The sequence below is a fragment of the Rhinolophus sinicus genome, chromosome 6 (genome assembly GCF_057876585.1).
Source record: "Rhinolophus sinicus isolate RSI-liver-muscle chromosome 6, RSI-T2T, whole genome shotgun sequence".
In the NCBI taxonomy this organism is placed as follows: domain Eukaryota; kingdom Metazoa; phylum Chordata; class Mammalia; order Chiroptera; family Rhinolophidae; genus Rhinolophus; species Rhinolophus sinicus.
Window position 1 is genome coordinate 42,680,117 of NC_142506.1, and position 19,557 is coordinate 42,699,673.

General features: G+C 48.2%; 1 protein-coding gene and 1 long non-coding RNA gene across 3 annotated transcripts in view; one reads left to right on the forward strand and one right to left on the reverse strand.

Moving 5' to 3' along the window:
• On the reverse strand, positions 1 to 16,860 carry CCSAP (centriole, cilia and spindle associated protein). Of its 2 annotated transcripts, XM_074316419.2 has the most exons (4): positions 16,729 to 16,860; positions 16,160 to 16,516; positions 3,931 to 4,196; positions 1 to 2,808 (listed from the first exon to the last, which is right to left on the reverse strand). In XM_074316419.2, the coding sequence occupies exons 2-4, from the start codon at positions 16,500 to 16,502 to the stop codon at positions 2,632 to 2,634; spliced, it is 786 nt and encodes a 261-aa protein (XP_074172520.1). In that variant the 5' UTR covers positions 16,503 to 16,516; positions 16,729 to 16,860; the 3' UTR covers positions 1 to 2,631. The 2 variants fall into 2 exon arrangements, with proteins under 2 accessions (XP_074172520.1, XP_074172519.1); XM_074316418.2 differs by lacking the exon at positions 16,729 to 16,860 and having other exon boundaries at positions 16,160 to 16,586.
• Positions 16,734 to 19,557, forward strand: part of LOC141567823 (uncharacterized) — a 13,789-nt gene continuing 10,965 nt past the window's right edge. Inside the window, exon 1 of the long non-coding RNA XR_012490674.2 lies at positions 16,734 to 16,870. This is a non-coding gene — a long non-coding RNA (uncharacterized LOC141567823). The remainder of the gene's footprint in view (positions 16,871 to 19,557) is intronic.

The following is a 19,557-nucleotide window of genomic DNA, read 5'->3' on the forward strand; positions in this document are numbered from 1 at the left end:
TCACAGAACTCAGAACAGTTTATTTACCAACCAGATCCCGGATTTATTATAAGAGGACAGAACTCAGGAACAGCAGATGGGGGAGATGCACAGAGCAAGGTGAGGGAAGGGGCGCAGAGCTCCCATGCCCTCTCTGGGCGGGTCACTCTCTCTGAAAGTCCACATGTCCACTGATCCGGAAGCTCTCCCAACCCAGTCCTTTGGGGTTTTATGGAGACCTCATTACAGAGGCAGGAGTGATGAAATCATTGGCTATTGGTGATTGACTCCAGCTCTGGCCCCTTCCCCTCCTGGAGGTTGGGAGTGGGACTGAAAGCTGGTTCCCCCTGGCACCCAGACCCCTCCCTGAGGTTGCTTCCTAGAGGCCACCTCATTAACACGATCTCAGGTGTGGTTGAAAAGGGCTTGTTATAAGTAACAAGACATTTCTTTCATCTTTATGGCTCTGGAGCTATTTCAAGAACTGAAGACAAACGACCAAACGACCGAACGCAATAACTGATGCTTTCTTCATTCACAATGTTCCAAAGTTCCCTTTCGTCTTATTTTCTCTTCTCTCATTTAAGCAGGTCTGCTGGCTACCAGTTCTCTTAGTTTTTCTTCATCTGAGAATGTCTTTATTTCACCTCCAGCCTGAGAGGCATTTCACTGGATAGAGAATTCTGAGTTGACACCTGCTTTGAGCACTTTAAATGCGCCTGCCACATCCTTCCGGCCTCCAGAGTTTCTTGAATGACAAGATTCTATCATTTGAAATGTTCCTGTACGGTCATCTTTCATTTTTCTCTAGCTACTTTCAAGATGCCCTTAGTTTTCAACAGTTTATGATCGGTCTGGGCTTCGATGTCTTTGGGTTCACTCAGCTTACTTAGGGGGTTTTCAGCCATTATTTCTGAGGTTTTTAAAGCACCACACTTTCTCCTTCTGTCACCCTGAAACTCATCTCAGTCTTTCTCTGTTAGATTGGATGATTGCATTGATCTGTCTCTTTCTTTTGTTGTCTCCATTCTTTTATTGAGTCTCACCAGTGAGGTTTTTCTTATTTCCTGGTGTTTGCAGTTGTCTTATTTTCATTTGTTTCTGCTGTCCCTTTGTGGACAATCTACTTTTGCGCTGATTCCAAGTGTTGTGAGAGCCCCTGGGAACTTAACAGCCCTCATGGTCCTTCACGACACCACTGATGGCCTGTTTCCAGTAGAGCTGTTTTCGTGGATCCTCACGTGCTGAGTCATTTAGGACTATGTCCTGGCGCCGTGAGTATGACGTGAAGAGATGCAAGTGAACTCCAGGGAGAATGTTGACATTTTTGTTCTAGCAAGTAATCGATCTGCGTAGGCTCTGGCCAGCCCTGTGAGTGTTGTTGGTTCCAATGTCAGCTCAGCCGCCAGAGCCTTGGCGGTGCTCTTTGGATCTGTCCCCGTGTCCACCTCCTGTGGACAGCCTGTCAGTTCACGTGTGGTATGCTAATTATGTCTGTGGAGTCCTGAGCTCTCTCTCCAGTGCTTGCTGGGTCCCGGGACACCCTGTTTTGGTCCTCCAGCCCGAAAGCATGCACTTCAGTAACCGAGCCATGTCCTTTGGAGAGAAAGAAAGTGACCTAGCCTCACCCTCTTGGTGTAGTTCCCCTCCTCAGACTCAGGCTCGCAGGCTCCCATGGGCAACCACAGCGCCCTGGGGGCTGCAGCACCAACATGAAGAAGGGGGGCAACTCCCACTGCCCCAGGATCTCAGCACCGCTGAGCTCACTTCTGCGCTGTGTTGTGTCCAGGCTGGGAGACACCAGAGGAATAAAAGGATCGTGGATTTGCCACGAGTTGCACTGAGAGTTCTGGTGTTCCTGGCCCAGCTGCCTGGTGCCGGCCGTCCTCGGTTCTCGGACAGCTGTGACGTCCATCCTTCCAGGTGTCAGAGCTGTGTTCAGTGAGGACGGAAGGGACTGTACCTTACCTCTACCCCACCTGGAACCCAAACCTTCCCTGAGATACTAAGTGAAAAAATATAGAATGTGGGTAGCATTATTCCATATTTCTACAAAAAATGTATATATGTACCTCCATAGTAAGTACTTAGGACAAAGCTCTGGAAGTTTCTACACGACTCAACACTGGTTTCCTCCAAGAAGGGGTACAGAAGTTTGCTGAAGGGGTGTGACTGAAAGGAACTTTCATTTTTCACGCGATACTTCTTTTTATTTTAAGTTATTTTACCCATGCATTAGCACTTTTGTAATTTTCAAAACAATAGGAAGGTCGGAGGGAAAAGACTGGAAAATTTATAGAACTTATGAAAAAAAATACTGAGTATGAAGCATCTATTGCCATTTAAAGGCATTTGGTGGCAATATCTTAAAGGATTACGATGCTTTAAAAAAAAACCCTTGTAAGACTATCAAAGGGAATTATCTTCATAAATAACCAAGTGTCTATGGCTTCAACTGTCCGTCCCCTTACTGCTGAGGCAGGCGACCAGGATTCATCCGAGTAGAGCAATCTTTTGGGAAATCCCTAAGAAAAGCCTTGTGTAATCAGTTGGTTTCTTTAAACTTGCGTCCAGTTTCTTTCGATGATTTTTGTTGGTTATTCTTGCATCTATACTTCTTAAAGGAGGCTGTCCAGGCAGCTGCTTCTTCCTTTAAGCTCGAGCTGAGTAGCATCTCATGTACTCTGTCATCCACGGGTTCTCCAAGGATGAAGGCTTGGTCCTTCTGCTATTCTCCACACCGTCTGAGTGAGCCCGCTGCCTCTGAGCAGCCAGTCTCCTCTTTTCCACCTGTCTCCTGGTCTTGGCTCGTAATGCTGACTCATGAATCTAGGGAGAGTTCAAAAATCAAGGTACAGTCACTTAGGTGGCTTTTGTACTAATGTTCAAGAATATCTGTGCAGTGAAGCTTCCCCAGATCACCTGAGACAGGGAGCAGGCAAGCCCTGTCTCATCACTGTCTCTGCATATAGAAGCTTCTTGAGTGAGCCATGCCCCACATCTATGGCTGACCCACCACCAGTGATACAGAAACGGAGGACAGAACGTGTCCACTGCACCCAATGTCAGATGCCAGGGTAGGCAGCCTGCATGTGCCTCTAGAAATGGGCTCAGGAAAACTACTGGGTTTGCGTTGGGCACAGACACGTACTCCACTGGAGGACTTTGTTTTACAGCAAATCACGAAGGAGGATCTCAAGCTATTTTACCGCCTAAGACATTTGATATGGCAGGTAAAGCCCGTTAAACTTAATCCCATGGGGCTGCCGAGCTCTCTGCTGAAACCACAGCTTTGTTACTCTTAACGACACCATCTGCCAGGGTTCAGAAGTCTGCTCAGTAAAACTTGAGTATGGTGTTTAATCACAATCCAAACAGTTGGCACTTCTGCTGCTTCTCGTTCCTTCTTTGCTTTAGGCTAAAGGAACAGTATGAATGAATGCTAACATACATGACGGGAAGAACATCCATCTGACATGTTCTCAGGACGGTGAGCAGGGACAGGCCAGGCCCAGGTGAGAGGACAGACTGTCCCCTGAGTGGGAACAGTCGTTGGAATTTCATCCCAAGAACAAATGGGTCTGGGGCAGACTCGAACTGCCAGGAGAGCACTCTGACCCACGAACCAGAAACAGGAGTAGAGGACGGCTGGTTATCTGTGCACAGGGCCTGGGAACTCTTGATGCCCCAGCCCAGCTGCACCCCACCCCCTGCCTCATGGCCCCACGACCCCAAGAGCCCTGACTGCCCATGTGCCCACATGTTCGCCAGGCTCAGTGCTGCCAGCCCTTCTGGTGCACGCCAGCTCCTGGCAGCCGACATGCAGACTCCTCCCACTGGGTTTCCTTACCCCACTGTACTGTCCCTACAATGTCCCAGTGACCACGGGGTATAACAGGGATGGGACGCAGCTTGAGCCCACCCCAGGGGCAGAGGGCAGGCAGAGGGTACCTCGCTCACTGGGGCAGACGCCAAGACGTTGTGAGTCCTTTGGCTTCCCGTGTCCATCTGCTTTTCTCCCCACCCATACAGAGCAAACGGACGCTTCTTCTCTTTTGTTTTACTTGACGATCTTTGTGGACTTCTGACTGCTTTCCCAGCTCCTCTGCCAAACACAGTACCTTGCTGCTGTCGGGGTTCACAGCTGGGCAGTCGGTCGGTCTCCTTTGTTTTGAACTGTTGTTCAGGTTTTTCTCTCATGTCTTTCACTGGCAATGCTTTTTCAAAAAGAGACAAAACAAGATGACAATGCTTTAAAATCAAGCCGACACAGAAAGACTTTAAATATTTGGGTTGAAAACTACACAATGCTTAGTTAAGTCAGTAACGTTTTCACTTATAGTTCAATTCACAAGGTTCACCTAAAGCAGAAATGCAGAAACACGTTGATGTAAAGGTTTCAGTCTATCCCATTTTTAAATCAACCACAAATTTAGCAGAACTGAACCAAGTCTCTTCAAAAGCAACTTCTGTCACACGTGTTCTGAGATTAAGCGTCTCCATTAAACACTGAAACCCAGAGAGCATGGCGGCCTAACAGCTTTCTCCACACGCCCCAGGCAGCCCCGTGGTCCTGACACCTGGCTTCAGGGGAGGCCTGCTCTGCGGCCGGCGTGCAGCCGCTGCACACGCTCAGATTGTTAAGTCACTCACTGAAGTCCCAGGGTGCATTACTTTGGGAGGTCCCCATCTGAAGCCTGCTCCCTATGGCTGCTGCATGCGTGCTCCTTGTGACAGCTAGCTGGTGACCTTACTTTGCAAAGCCCCCAGTCACAAGGGGGTGGTTTGCAGTCACCCACCTCGGTACACGGCTCTGCACCCCAGTGTGAAGAGCCAGATGGGAGCCCCTGTTGAGGGGGGTTTCCCCTAAAGAAGTGATTCAGGGCTACAGTCTACACAGTCCTACTTCTGCCCACAGAGCTGGGGAAGTCGGGGGGCGGGGGAGCGCTGCCCAACCCGCTGTGAACGTCACATATGAAGGAGACACTCCATTTCCCTTAATTACCTTTCATGAGATTGCCATTCATTATTTTTGATAAACCCTTTATTTTTGGTAAAAGTTATATTATTTTGTTTAAACATTCTGTGAGCTTTTGTTTTATTTCAGCCTAAATAAGAGCTCCTTATGCATCCAGGGAGGGCTCTGTGTCACTTACCCCCGTTGTTTAGGCCTTAAGGACTCCCCCGGCCCCCCTTACAGACTGCTAGTCCAAAAACCTCATCCCTTCTTTAGGACATACTCTGCCCCTTACTACTTTTAGTCATCACATACATGTAAGAAGCCTTGACAGATGTGTCCTTTGTCTTCAGCAATGCCCTTGACTCTACCAAACTATTTTAAGTTTGCAGACGATCCACATCCGACCCTGGGGTTTACCGCCCCAGACCACTGCTCACCATCTTCACACCCAGCACTTGCTGTTGGGATGAGGCTGGATGGCAGCCTTCCATTTTCTCTAAGAACCTAATTCATTCATTCAAACATTCCTGTGAGTGGTGTGTGCACACCTTCTCCTCTTCTCTTCCCTGGATCCAGGAAGAGGAGGAAGGAGTCCCCTTGGGGAAGGGGCCAAGACTTGTGTGGTCCTAACACTGAGAAGGAGGAACAGCAGCCTCCCCTTCGTCCTCCTCACTGACCGCCCCCCCCCCCCCCCCGCCTGCTTCCTCTCCCATCCCGAGGCGGCTGACCCACACCTTCCAGGGAAGCCAGCCCACAGCAGGTAATGACGCTCATCAGAGCCAGAAGAGGACAGGGAGGGAGTCCCAGGGAGATGGCATGGAGCGAAGAGGGAACAGAGATCAGGGGACGGAAGACGGGCCACATATTAAACCTGACAGGCTCAGGAGACTGAAAATAACCACATAAGATGTGTGAGCATAAACAATTTCATAACTAAGTGGGCCATGGCGGGAAGTCACATATTTAGCTTCCTTCATAAAGTCAATCTGTGCCTGTAAGTGGACCTGTCTGTTCTTTTTTTGCACCTAAGATAACATCTTTGGGATGTCAGTGATCCTTTTTCCAGACCAGAGCTGGAAACTGCAAAATCCCTCACTATTATACTTCCGTCCTGGTTACCATCTCTATGTGCTGTAAAAAGTGAACTGTTAACTATTCTGCACCCACCTATGTAAAAGAAGTACCAGTGTCGCCAATTGACATTTATCCAATCCCAAAGATCCTCCGCCCTTGATTTCTCCCACCCACTTTATCACCAAATGAAACCGTCCTCCTTTGATTTTTATGTATAAAATAAGCTGCAAAGCACCATTTTAGGGAGCATTTTTCTCAATCCGTTGAGATTTTGCTTCCCAGTGATTGTCAGTTTGGCTCAAATAAACTCATAAGCTTTCCCGTAGTCTGGATGTTTTTCATTGACAGATCGTTCAAAACAACAGGAAATGGTCTGTGGATGAAGGCACAGAGCAGGTAGCAAGGGGGAGAGAAAGACCTCCTATGACAAACTCAGGACATTTTACTTGTTCTGGAAATCAAGACTCACTGAAGGATATTACTGAAAAACAGCACAGTCCTGTTTGCATTTTAGGAACGAGGCTTCTAGCCACAGATGTGAAGGATGGGTTAGATGAAGGACGGGGGAAAGAAGGTCCTGCTCGGAAAAGATGGCAGAGTCCAAGTGGATAACCAACAGTGACAGCAGGATGGAGAGGCAAGCAAGGACCGGCCAGTGCTCAGCGAGCCGGGCACACGCTCACTCACCTGGGCACTGTGACCTGCACACACCAGCGGGATGCGATACCAAGAATGCTTTTCAACCGGCCTTTCCAGAGCAGATAGCCCAGCAACAGCAGGTTAGACCGGCAGGAGAACAGACAAGGCTGTGATGCAGCCGTGGGAAGCAAAGGGGAGTGTAGGACTCGCACAGGTGTTTGGAGCAGGTGATGATGACCTCTGCCAGAAGGCCTGCCTGAGGATGATGACGGGGTGTGATGCTCCTGGAACCACCAGGCAGGAGGAGGAATTGGAGAGCAGGCTGTGGGCGAGCAGATGGGGCTGAGACTCAGGTGTGCATCAGGTCACCCAGAGAAATGCAGTCAGAAGTGAGTCCCCGGGGACACCATTACTTACTGAGCAGGCAGGCAGAGGACCAAGAGTCCAGGAGGGAGACAAAAGAATGGGTAAAAAAGTGGGAAAGTGATCAGGACAGAAGCTGAGGGGAGAGTTTAAAAAAGGCAGAAAGCAATTAACTGCCTAACATGACAGAGAGGTGGGTAGGATGAGGATGGCGACAGACAGCACTGGGCGGCAGGTTGTCTCGTAGGCGAGGGGAGTGTGGGGTTGGGGACTCAGGTCACAACAGCTGCAGAGTGAACAGAATAGAACCCCCAGTTCTGAGAACAGTGGGCGAGTGGGCCAACCCTCCCACCATGGATAACAAAAAGGGCGACATTAAAACCTAATGGTGGGGCCGGCCCGGTGGCTCAGGCAGTTAGAGCTCCATGCTCCTAACTCCAAAGGCTGCCGGTTCGATTCCCACATGGGCCAGTGGGCTCTCAACCACAAGGTTGCCAGTTCAATTCCTCGCGTCCCGCAAGGGATGGTGGGCTCTGCCCCCTGCAACTAAGATTGAACACGGCACCTTGAGCTGAGCTCCCAGATGGCTCAGTTGGTTGGAGCGTGTTCTCTCAACCACAAGGTTGTTGGTTCAACTCCCACAAGGGATGGTGTGCTGCGCCCCCTGCAACTAGAAACGGCAACTGGACTGGGAGCTGAGCTGTGCCCTTCACAACTAAGATTGAAAGGACAACAACTTGACTTGGAAAAAAGACCTGGAAGTACACATTGTTCCCCAATAAAGTCCTGTTCCCTGTTCCCCTTCCCCAATAAAATCTTAAATAATAATAATAATAAAAAAAACCTAATGGTGTCCACTGTCACCCAACACGAGAAACTACGATCTTCTCTGGAGGAGACCTAGGCCTCAAATTATTCCTATGAGTAATTTTCAAACAGAATCATGAGTGTACTGCAAGATGGCCAGGTACACGAGGAGAGAAGACAGTAGGAAGGGCAGCAGGAGCCACAGGCTTCACACAATGGAATTATCATTTGCAGACTGCAAATGCCTGCATACCTCCCGTACTTACAGCAAAAAGACAGGCTCAAAAATATCTGCAGCAGCAGGGGACAAAAGATGGAAAAGACAGAAGAGACAGAACTTCTCACTATAAGATTAATTTTTAGAAAACTATTGAAGTAGTGTCTGGTACAAGAAAAGTCTATGTTTCAAAATCCTATTCAAAAGAACGAAGTTTAAAATAGACATTTTCACAAACAAAAACTGTGCATCACCGTTATGGTGGAAGATTATGACACCCCATTTCCCAGTAACTGATAGGTATTCAAACAAAAATAAACTTCATTTAGACTGTGCTGTCCAGTACAAAAGCTACTAACCACATATGGATACTAAATGTAAGTTGAAATTCATTAAAATTACACGAAGAGTAACGATTCAGTTCCTCAGTTACACCAGTCAGAGTTCCAGTGCTCAGTAGCCACACGTGGTTAGTGGCTGCCACGTTGGATGGTGCAGATGACAGTATGTCCATCAGACAGAACATTTCATTGAACAATCTGATTTTTTAAAGTATTTGAACAACAGAATTAACACATTTGACCTAATGGATACACAGAGGATGCCAAAAAACTGTATACACAATTTAAGAAAGGAAAACACTGTATTAAAATTGACAAAAGATGAATACAAGTCACATTTGACTTCTGCAATTACAAGAGATGCTCAAAGTGGTTCCCATCAGCGTCCAGACACTTCTGATTACGGCAAACTACTGCTTGAGCAACGTTGACCAAAGTGTCCACTTGTATACATTTTTTTGGCACCCCCGGTATATAACACTGCACTTAGTAACTGCAGAATATACAATCTTGTCAAGCATATATGGAACATTTACAAGAATTTACATATTCAAGGCTATACAGCAAATCTTAATACATTTACAAAATTGTAATCATATAGAATGTATTCTCTAACTGTAGTGTAAGCTAGATACAACAACAAAAATAAATAACTTAAAAATCTCAGTTTTGAAATTTAAAAAACATTTCTAAATAATTTGTGGGTCAAAAACAAATCATATGGATGCACAAAAATTTGAATGTACTCAATGCTAGAGCTATAACACTAAAAATGATTAAAATGGTAAATTGTGTTGTATATATTTTACCACAATTTTTTAAAATTAAAAAATGAGTAGCGGTGATGGAGGACATTCCTTTCTTAATCCCAATCTTATTAGAAATGTTTCTAAAGTTTCCTCATTAAGTATAATGTTTGTAGTAGGTTTCTGGTTTTAGTCTGTGTCTAAAAGATAAATATGCTTCTTTTAATGTGGATTATACATAAGTGTTAAACTTTACTAATGTTTTCAGTATTTTAAAAATCAGAATGAAAATTAGAAAATGTGCTTAAGTGAATAAAAATACTGTATAATAAAACTTGCATGACACAGCTAAAGCAGTAATCAGAGGAAAATCTATAGCCTTAAAATCAATGTCTCAAACAAGAAAGGCAAGGCTGAAAAAAAATCAAAGGTAAGAATGCATTTTTGGGGCGGCCGGATGGCTCAGTTGGTTAGAGCGCGAGTTCTCAACAACAAGGTTGCTGGCTCAATTCCTACATGGGATGGTGGGCTGTGCCCCCTGCAACTACAGATTGAAAATGGCAACTGGACTTGGAGCTAAGCCGCGCCCTCCACAACTAGACTGAAGGACAACTACTTGGAGCTGATGGGCCCTGGAGAAACACACTGTTCCCCAATATTCCCCAATAAAATTTATTTTAAAAAATAATAATAATAATCCATTTAAAAAAGCTATAAAAATAAGCTAAAAGAAAATTAGAGTAAGGGGGAAAAGATTATGAATTAATGAAAATATATAACAAAGAAAGATAACCAAATATAAGTTGGATTGAATCCATAAAAAAAACCACAGGCCGAGTCTCCAGCTGAGCAGGAGGGCTACGAGGACAGGACACTGGACACTGTGGATGTCACCCATTCACAGGGTCACCAGGAGCTGGAGCCAACTCAGTGGCACGTAACACACACAATACAGAAAACCCACACAGCCTAGAATTCATTTGGAAAGAAACTAATAGAATTCACAAACCTCAGGCAAGACCGATCAAGAGAGAGAAAAAAATGCAAAGTAAAAACAGAGCAACTGGGGGGATTCTGGTTAAATGCGCACTCAGCACATGCACATGCAGTCCCTTCCTCACAAAACCCCACAAAAGTGAAGAAAACCCCCACAGGACAAAGAGCAAGGGAATTGACGACATCAGACAAAAGCTGTCAGTCAAATTTTGCAAGACGGAAAGCAGCTGAAGAGGCAGAAGCAGCCCCACGGAAGTGAGTAGGATGAACCCTGCCTCCTGGTAGGAGAAGAGCCCACGGACACAAGGTGAAGACAGAAAGACCTGGAAACAGAGGCGGCAGGTTCTGCAGAGGCTGGTGAAGTGAGTGGCCTTTTCCAAAGTTCTGGCACCAGTCAGCACCCCAGCCCACAATCTCTTCTCACAACGTAATAGGAAACAGGCCTCTGTTGAGAACTGGGCTCAATGCCTCTTCCCCTTGAACCTGGGCAGACTTCTGTAAGCGCAGAATGGGGTGAAAGAGGTGTTGACAAGTGCCTCCCTGTGGTAAGTCGTAAATAAAGAGCAATACAGCATCCGTCCAGCCCTCCCAGGGACACCCGCCAGCATGTCATGAGGAAGGCAATGGCACCTAAAGATGTCACATGCAAGTGTCCTAGCAGACAGCCCCTTACCCTAGAGCCTTCCAGCTGAGGCCACAGACAGCCTGGTCTCACCGACTGACAGTCAACAAGCACCCCATGGACTGAGCGCCCAGAAGCTCTTCAAGCCTTACTCTTCAAAATGAGCAGACAGGCTATGAGCAATATTTGAGTACATCCTCTAAAAAGAAAAAGACCAAAATATACAGCAAAAGACTAGGCCAGGAACACAAGAGAGCTCTCAAAGGCTATGTATAGCTTTTTTGGTGGTGTTCAGGTGGGGGGAGTTAAAAGAAATCTAAGAACAGGATGCTAAAGAATGCTTGGCACAAAAAACGAATCTCTTCAAAATTTAAAACTAGGATGGTAAAATTTTAAATTTCACTAAAAAGTTTGGAAGGGAATATTAAAGAGTTCTCCCACAAAACAGAACCAAAAATTCCAATATCAAGAAATTTTAAATAAAAATGTTAAGATTTGACCCAGGAGTTACACCATCCAATTAGAAATAATTATAAAAAGAAAAAAAAAAATGGAGTGGAGAAAAAAAATTATTTTAAACAGCACTAGAAAATATCACTGAACTGACAGAAAAGTTTCCAGATTGAAAAGGCCCAATGAAGGAAAAAAAGAGCCACAGAAAATTCTATTAGGTTGTTGCAAAAGTAATTGCGGTTTAAAAAGTTAAAAATAATTGCAAAAACCGCAATTACTTTTGCACCAACCTAATAGAACACTAGGATAAAGAGACTATCCTAACAACTTCCAAAGAACAAAAGGTCACATACACAAGATAGGAATCAGAATGTCATGGCACTTCTCAACAGCAAGGCCAAAAACTGGGGCTCGATGTAATCAAGATGCCTTCAAATATGGACATTTCTCACCTAGAATTCTCTACCCTAGCCAAAATATTCATCCAGCCTGTGGATATGAAAAGGCATTTTCAGACATGCAAGGTCACAAAGGCCCTGCCCCCTGCAGCAGTCCCAGGCTTACAGAGCATAAGGAAGGGGGTCAGACATGCACGGGGAGATGGTGAGCCAAGGGGCATCAGGCAAACAGTGAAGGGGGCCCCACATTGACAGCTGTGTCAGATCTGGGCAGCATTAAGTCCAACCTAAAAGAAGAGAATCCCAGGTTCCAAAAAAATGTCTAAGGAAAACCATTAAATGAGTGGAACAACTGACACATCTAGCATATGACAAGTTTTACAGTATTACCAGACTATTTCAGGATGAATTAGTGATGGAAGTATATAAAAATAATAATAAACAAACAGAAAGTTGAAGCAATGATTAACGTCAAGAAAAACATAAATAATAACAAAGAAAATGTCAGCAGAATGTACTACCTGGCTCACATGCAATAATATTTATGTAACCATGATAACTTGAACACAGAAGAGTGCTGAAATGAAGTAGCTTGTGGGGCAGAGTAGGTACTGGTGTGTGTCTGGGGGTGCAGATGACAGAGCTAAGATCTGAGCTACATCATCTCCCATACTGAGAAGTTAAATACAAATGGCAGCAGAGAGATCTCAAGAAGAGGGTGGCCAATGCTGAGAGCAAAGCTAGAAGGAGCTGGAAGGAGTGCCCGAGGGAACAAGGGGGTAAGGGTGGGACACAGTCAGAATGACTTCATGTTAAGCATATTTTTTTAGATTATGTATATGTACAATTTTGCTTAAAAAAAAACCTAATTTAAAAAGACATATGAAGAAAGGAAATGGAGATAATCTAGACCACTCTTCAAAGCATGTTGGCTGGGGGAAGAAAGGGACCCCAGTAAACAAGCACCCCACCCCACACAGGGAACTTCTAAACCGCTCGTTCGTCTCCATCTCTTAAATGAGAAGCCAAGGATCCACAGACATTTGAGAACATTCTCTAACACGAAATACAGGATTACAAACAAAAAGAAACAAAAGTGGTGGATGTGTGTTTGGGTTGGGGGGAGGGGGATGGACACAGAGACTATGCCGAAGAAACAAGAAGAAGAAAATGAACAAAAAACTTCCAGTAAAATCCTCAGCAAAAGAAGATACTATATGCATCAATCAAGAACAGAATTCTAGGAACGGACGGGTGGCTCAGTTGGTTAGAGCGCGAGCTCTGGGCAATGGGATTGCAGGTTCGATTCCCACATAGGCCAGTGAGCTGCACCCTCCGCAACTAGAATGAAGTCAATGAGCTGCCACTCACTCCCGGGTAGCCAGATGGTTCAGTTGGTTGGAGCGTGGGCTCTCAACCACAAGGTTGCTGGCTCGATTCCCACAAGGGATGGTGGGCTGCACCCCCTGCAACTAACAACTGGCAACTGGACCTGGAACTGAGCTGCTCCCTCCACAACTAAGATTGAAAGGACAACAACTTGACTTGGAAAAGTCCTGGAAGTACACACTGTTCCCTAATAAAAAGTCCTGTTCCTCTTCCCCAATAAAATCTTTAAAAAAACAAAACAAAAAAAACCAAGTAATGTCAAGTTATTCACTCTCTAAAAAAAAACAAAAAACCACAATTCTGTGTTGTTTTTTTTAAAGAAAAAATAGAGGGAGGGAGGGAGGGACAGAGGGAAAGAGGAAAGGGAGAAAGGAAGAAGGAAGACCCGGGAAACAAGAAACTCTTGAATTCAATAACAAATAGCACACAAATGAAACATGTAATGGAAAAGTTGAAGGATAAGGTTGAGAATATCACCCAGGAAAATAGAAGAAAATGGTGGAAACTGGGGGTGGGGGGATTAGAAAATTAGGGAATAAATTCAAGAAGTCTAACATCCAACTAAGGAGTGCAGAAAGAAAGGAACAGAAAAAGAGAGAGAAAATAATTTAGGAAAACTTCCCAGAATTACAAAACATTACTTTGACTATAAGGACCCACCAAGGACACGAAGGAAAACAGACCTAGAGCAAAGAAAGATTCCAGAACACAAAAGACAAAGAGATGACCCTAAAAGTTTCCAAGGGGGGACATGTTATCTACAAAGGATAAGAATCGGAATGGTGAGGACTGGGATAGCGACATCCAAAGGTGCACCCAGCTACGCCTCCAGACTTTAGAGACAACCACCCCCAACCTGGAGTTCCATGCCCAGCCACAAACACTGAATGGAGAGAGGAGAAGAAAGCTGACAAGCAAGTTCTCAGAAAAGGCACCTCTCACACACCCCTTCTCAGGAAGCTACTAGAAGGTAAGCTCCACCAGGAGGTGGTACACTGGGAAGGAAGATGACACAAGTCACACCACAGGGGCCCCTACCGAGTCCCTGGAATGTGGCCAAGGGCCCTCCCAAGATGCAGCCAGGCAGCAGCTACCAGGCCAGCTGCAAGTGGGTCAGACGCCCTGGGAGGCAGCTCAAGATGCCGAAAGCGATAGCTAACCTGATGTGTTGGTTGCATTATGAAAGAAAGAAAAGGAATCACGGGAAACAGTACAGGGGGCTCTGAGCAACAGTTGCGCAGGCACCAAACTGTGACACTAACTGTGACGCTGACAGCCTCCATGATGGCCGTGTGCATGTATTAGGGCTGTGGTAGAAAGAAAGCTAATCGACAGTGTTAAAAACTGAGAAAGTCAAGAAATGTCCATAAAAACTGTGTTACTTGGAGAAATAGAAATAAACAGCAAAGGGAAAAGCAGAGGAGCTGCTAGTGGTCACCAGGGATAGGCAGTTGGGGGGTGTGGCTGGGAGCTGCTCCCTCTTTGTAATACACCATATGGAAGAACTACAGGTCTGTGTATGAAGACGCTTCAGCAAAGACAAGAACTAAATGTTTGTTTTATAGAAACTCCAGAGTGCTCATTCATCCCACCAGACATGGGCTGGGCCAGGCAGGAGCAAAGGGTCACAACGGGGAGTGCTAAAAACAGAGAGCACCCATCTTCTCCCTGAAGCCTAAACCCAAAATACGAGCAGAGAAGGGACAAGTGACCTTAGCCACCGGGAGCGTTCAGTGTCTCTAAGGAAACCAAGCGAATCATGAACTTGGGCAAACCCAGGCACATCCATAGTACAATGCTATCTAAAAACTGTATTACTACACACGCAGAAATAATTGATCTGACAGCTCTCTGCAAACAATGAAAGGGAAGAGTGGGGGAGAGAAAAGCCCATTCAGTCTGATAAAGTACAGCTCTCAGTTTGGCAGGTAGATCGGTGGGCACAGGAACCAACTGGACGGCCTGTTCCTGGACCCCCTCTACCTTCTGTTACTCTAGTTGCCAGCAGTGATCACTGAAGCTAGGAATCTGCTTCTAGACAGTCAGGAATCTGTGGGAATTCACAAGTAACGTGAGGCTGGGCAGGCAGCTGTGGCACACACGCTGAGGACAGCATATCAGAGCAAAGTGGCCCGGCTCAACTAAATGTGCTCCCCTCCCCCGCCTCTCAGGTCTGATGAGTTTGGTGACAGTGTATGAACAAAGTCACTGATCACTTGTCCTGAGCACCCATTTCTTCATCTCTCAGCTTCAGATAAAGCCATGGTCCTCCCTCTTAGAACTGTTCTGAACACTGAATGAGGAAACACATATTCTAAAATCAGGGCCTGGATGTGTAATAAGCTTTCAATAAATTTTGGTTATTTTTCTCACTACAGTTTTTTTGAAATCGGGTGACCTCCCAGGTGTTGTCTGGCCAACGTTAGAGGGTGGCAGAAAGGAGCCACTGGCTACTGCGGGCTGTATCCGAGGCTTTCAATTTGGCCCTTAGCACCAGTGACCACCCAGCCGCCTCACGTGCTTAGCCCCCAACTCTGCAACCCTCTGGGCAGGACAGGTGTAGGGCCACGGCGACCCAGCCAGAGGCACAGCAACCGCGAGGCATTTTCCAGCCACTGCTCCTCATGCACACAGCGGCAGCACGAGGCTGCGCGCCTTCTGAGTGGGCAGGCAAGACGCGGAGGGGACCCAGCACAGACAGGGAACCCGCCAGCCGGAGTTATGCAACGGTCTGCGTCAACAATGCAAAATCCTCTGGGGACAGCGCGGAGAGGCCCCGTCCACAAAGGAAACAAGGGCCGCATTCACCCGACAGAAAGCTCGGCTCGGTGCTTCTCCTTTGAGAATCTGATGAAAGCTGGGCTCCTATCATAGAAATATGGGCGCTTAGGAGTAAACAAGCAGCGATCAGTGGTTCTCTAAGGCCGCCTGGGCTCTCGCCTGAAGACCCGGACACCGCCCGCGGCACTTCCATTGAGTTCACTGCTGGCTCAACACAGAGCCACCTAATTACCGAGATAAATAAGGGCGGGAGGGCCGAGGCAGGCTGGCACCTTCCTTATTTTGTCAGATTCGCCATCCAGAAGAAAAAGACAGAGCTGCGAGAAACAGCGCGGGGCAGGCCGGTGCCACGAGTGGGCCCAGTCCTCGGAACAGCCCCTCCTGCGCCCGGTACCTGACACAGACGTGGCCTCCGCGTCCCCGGCCTCCGCGTCGCCGGCCTCCGCGTCCCCGGCCGGCTCCTCCGGGGCCCCGGGCTCCGCAGGCGGCGGCGGCGGCGAGTCCCGAGCGCACCGTGGCGCGGGGCTCCCGGCGCCTGACGACGCCGACGACGCCGAGTCGTCCGAGGCTCCGGCCGGGCCCCAGTCGTCCCAGAGCCAGGGCGCGTGCGCCTGCTCCAGCAGCCGGCGGCCCAGGCGGTAGTGCAGGCGCTCGCGGTAGCACGGCGCGTACTCGTCCCAGCACGGCTCCCGGTAGCGCTTCATGTACTCGCTCTTCACCCCGCTGCCCGGGGACATGGTGCCACCGCCGCCTACGGGACCCGCGGCACGACACAGAGGCCCGCCCCGCCCTCCGGCCGGCCGGCCGGCCCGCCGCGACATTTAAACCCGGAGCCCCGCCCGGACGGGGCGGCGGGGGCGGGGCGCGAGGGGCGGGGCGCGGAGAGGCGGGGGCGGGGCGCGGGAGCGCGGTCAGCCGTGGGAAAGGGCGGGGTCTTGGGGGCACTGCTGCAAAGCGTCTCACCTTGTAACCGGGGCCTGACAGCCCTGGCGGGGTCCCAGGCGGGCGGCTCCGGGGTGGGGAGGGCGGAGCGGCCCGGGCTGCGGGGGTGGCGGTCCCCTCGGAGGGCGACTTCGGAGATCGGAAGCGAGAGGCTGCGGACTGGGTGAGAGATCCGCGGGAGGCCGGGGAGGTGCGGGGGCGGGGCTGGGGAAAGCCCCGAACTCAGGATGGCCTCCAGGTCCTCCGAGCGCTCTCCCGGGAGGGGCGGCCCGCGACCTACCTCCTTCCTGCTGCGGCGTCCGGGCCTCCGCGTGCGTGGCGCAGCAGCCAGGAGCGGCCCGCTGTTCCCCGCTCTTTCCTTCTGAGCAAGATGTCGCCAACAGCGCGGCTGCCCTCGTTCCTGCGACAGCCGGCAGGCGAAGGAGCCGCCTCAGTCCCCGGAGCACACGCCTCCCCTGCGCGCTCCCGGCCGGGACTCCGTGGGGGCGGCTGCTTCAGTGCAGAGCACCGGGCGCGGGGATGCTGGCGGCGGGCAGGCCCAGGTCCCCGGCCCCCGCATCCCAGTAGGCGCTGCCCCAGGTACCCACCACTGCAGGAGGCGTCACTTAGGGTCTGGAGTTGCTCCCCGGTCGTTAAACCATGCAGCCCCCTAGCCAGCGACACTGTTCCCTTCCTGACACCTGCACTTGGTCGCGTTTCCCAGAAACAACCCCAGTGCACGCACTGGCTCTTCTTGCTTCCATCCTCTCTGTGTTCACAATAGCTGGCTGTTACTGTGGCTCCTATCTTGTCTACACCCCAAACATTTTCCAACTATTTCCACACCACCCTCTCAGAGAGCCACTTACACGTGAAACCTTGCCATTAGCGTTGTGCGGGAGTATACAATGTTGCCCATTTGTTACATTTTCAAAAGTGGCCTCACACAGGTTCTTCATTTGTAAAACGAGCCTTGATACATTAGTTACAAAGAGATTTGAAGGAAACGAAGTTTTGAAAAATCAGGACATGTTCAGCAGTTTAAAAGCCTAAGCCGTCGGTGAGTGACCTGGTCCAGCTCCCACACTGGGACTTCCACAGCTTCATCTTTATTGTCTCTGTGTCCTCTCCCCACCTCCATCGCAGGCAAATGATCCAGAGGTCGACACTGCCCGGTGGGACCGGCCACACGGTTCAGAAGCTGTTGGCACTGGATTGTTAACAGCAGTTTGCTGGAGAGACACTCGGTGACCCCTCAGCTGTTATTGTTACAGTGGCCCTGACTTCCCTCCTCCCCAACTTTTCTTTCTGTTTCTTGAGGTATCTTCCCACCCACCCCTGCGGGATTTCCCTTTTCTTTAAGCTGGCCAGCGTTGGTTTCTGATGGTTGCAACCAAAAGAACCTTAATGTATTAACAGTGTGGGGTTATTAATTGCAGTTATGTGGAAAATGCAGAACACAGTTGGTGTCAGTTACCTTTGGCTGCATAATTAACCACCCCAAAGCTTAGTAGTTTAAAATAACTAAAACTTATTATTTCTCATGATTCTGTGGGTTAGCCAGGCAGTACCTCTGCTAGTAGAACTCGCTTATACAGTTACATTCAGCCAGAAGGAGAGCTGGGCTGCAAGGTTCAAGATGGCCTACCTGCATGTCTGGCAGTGGGCTGGTTGTGGGCTGGGCTGTTGTGGTCTCCTCCCTGTGGCCTCATCCTCTAGGAAGCTAGTCTGGTGTCTCCACGTGGCCCTCTCTACTGAGAGGGTAATGACTGAAGCGGAAGGCCTCTGATGGTCATGGACGTCTCTCCTGCTGTGTTGTAACACTCAGATAAGTCACAAGGCTGGCCCAGACTCAGTGAGAAAGAAATAAAGCACCTCTGCATGGTGTTGTAAAGGCATATGTGTGCTGGGTGGAGGGTTACATGACGGTGTTTTACAATCGCACAACCACACACAAAAAGTACAGAGGGCACCCAAAATATGTACACACATTTTAGGAAAGGTGTCACTTTGGTCAACGTTGCTCAAGCAGTAGTTTGCCATAACTGGAAGTATCTGGATGATGATGGGAACCACTTTGAGCACCTCTTGTAATTGCAGAAGTCAAAAGTGACTTGTATTCACCTTTTGTTATTGATATATATTGAATATTATGATTTTAATACAGTTTTCCTTTCTTAAAATGTATATACATGTTTTTGGCACCCTCTGTATATAAGGTGTGATACCATCTTTGTATAACTGAAAAATAGGGCTAGGAATGATTTGTTGGTTTTACTTTCCCCTATTTGGCACAATTGTGTTACTTTCATTCTAATTTTTTAAAGTGCTATTATTAGTCGGGGCTCATCCACTTGGAAGTGCCTGCCAGAGACCCAATTCAAGTAACTCAAACAGAAAGGACATTTATTGGCTGTGACAGAGCTAGACCCAGGGACCCAATTAATGTCCTTGGGACTCATTTCTTCTTTCTGTCTTTGAGCTCTGCCTTCCTCCTAGGGGCCAGCCTCTGCTTCTCCCGCTGCAAGTGGACTTTCTCCGCACAGCTGGAGAAAATGCCAGTTGTAGCCACCAAGCTTATGTTGTTTTAGCTGAGGACCACCAGCAAGGGAAAACTTCTTGGTATTCCAATTATAGAGAAAGATTCTTCAGATACATGCTTATTTGCGGTCTGGGGTAGGAGGTGATGTGACTGCTCACGCTTGGGTCACTTCCCACCCCTGTAGATGGGAGAGGGTGGGAGGCTGAAACTGACAGCCCCTGAGCAGCACAGGAAACACGAAGGAGTGACCTCGGGGGAAAAGGGGCAGTCGACAGATGGAATAACATATGCCCATCTATACATTTGTGATAATACGAGGAACACAGTGA

What these genes read in the sequence shown, in the direction of transcription:
- CCSAP (XM_074316418.2), bottom strand. Translation starts at nt 16,586, where the DNA reads ATGTCGCGGCGGGCCGGCCGGCCGGCCGGAGGGCGGGGCGGGCCTCTG. An exon ending in GGAGGCCACGTCTGTGTCAG is followed by an intron (nt 4,197 to 16,159) that starts GTACCGGGCGCA and finishes TTTTTGAAAAAG; the next exon opens with CATTGCCAGTGAAAGACATG. An exon ending in CGTCTGCCCCAGTGAGCGAG is followed by an intron (nt 2,809 to 3,930) that starts GTACCCTCTGCC and finishes AACTCTCCCTAG; the next exon opens with ATTCATGAGTCAGCATTACG.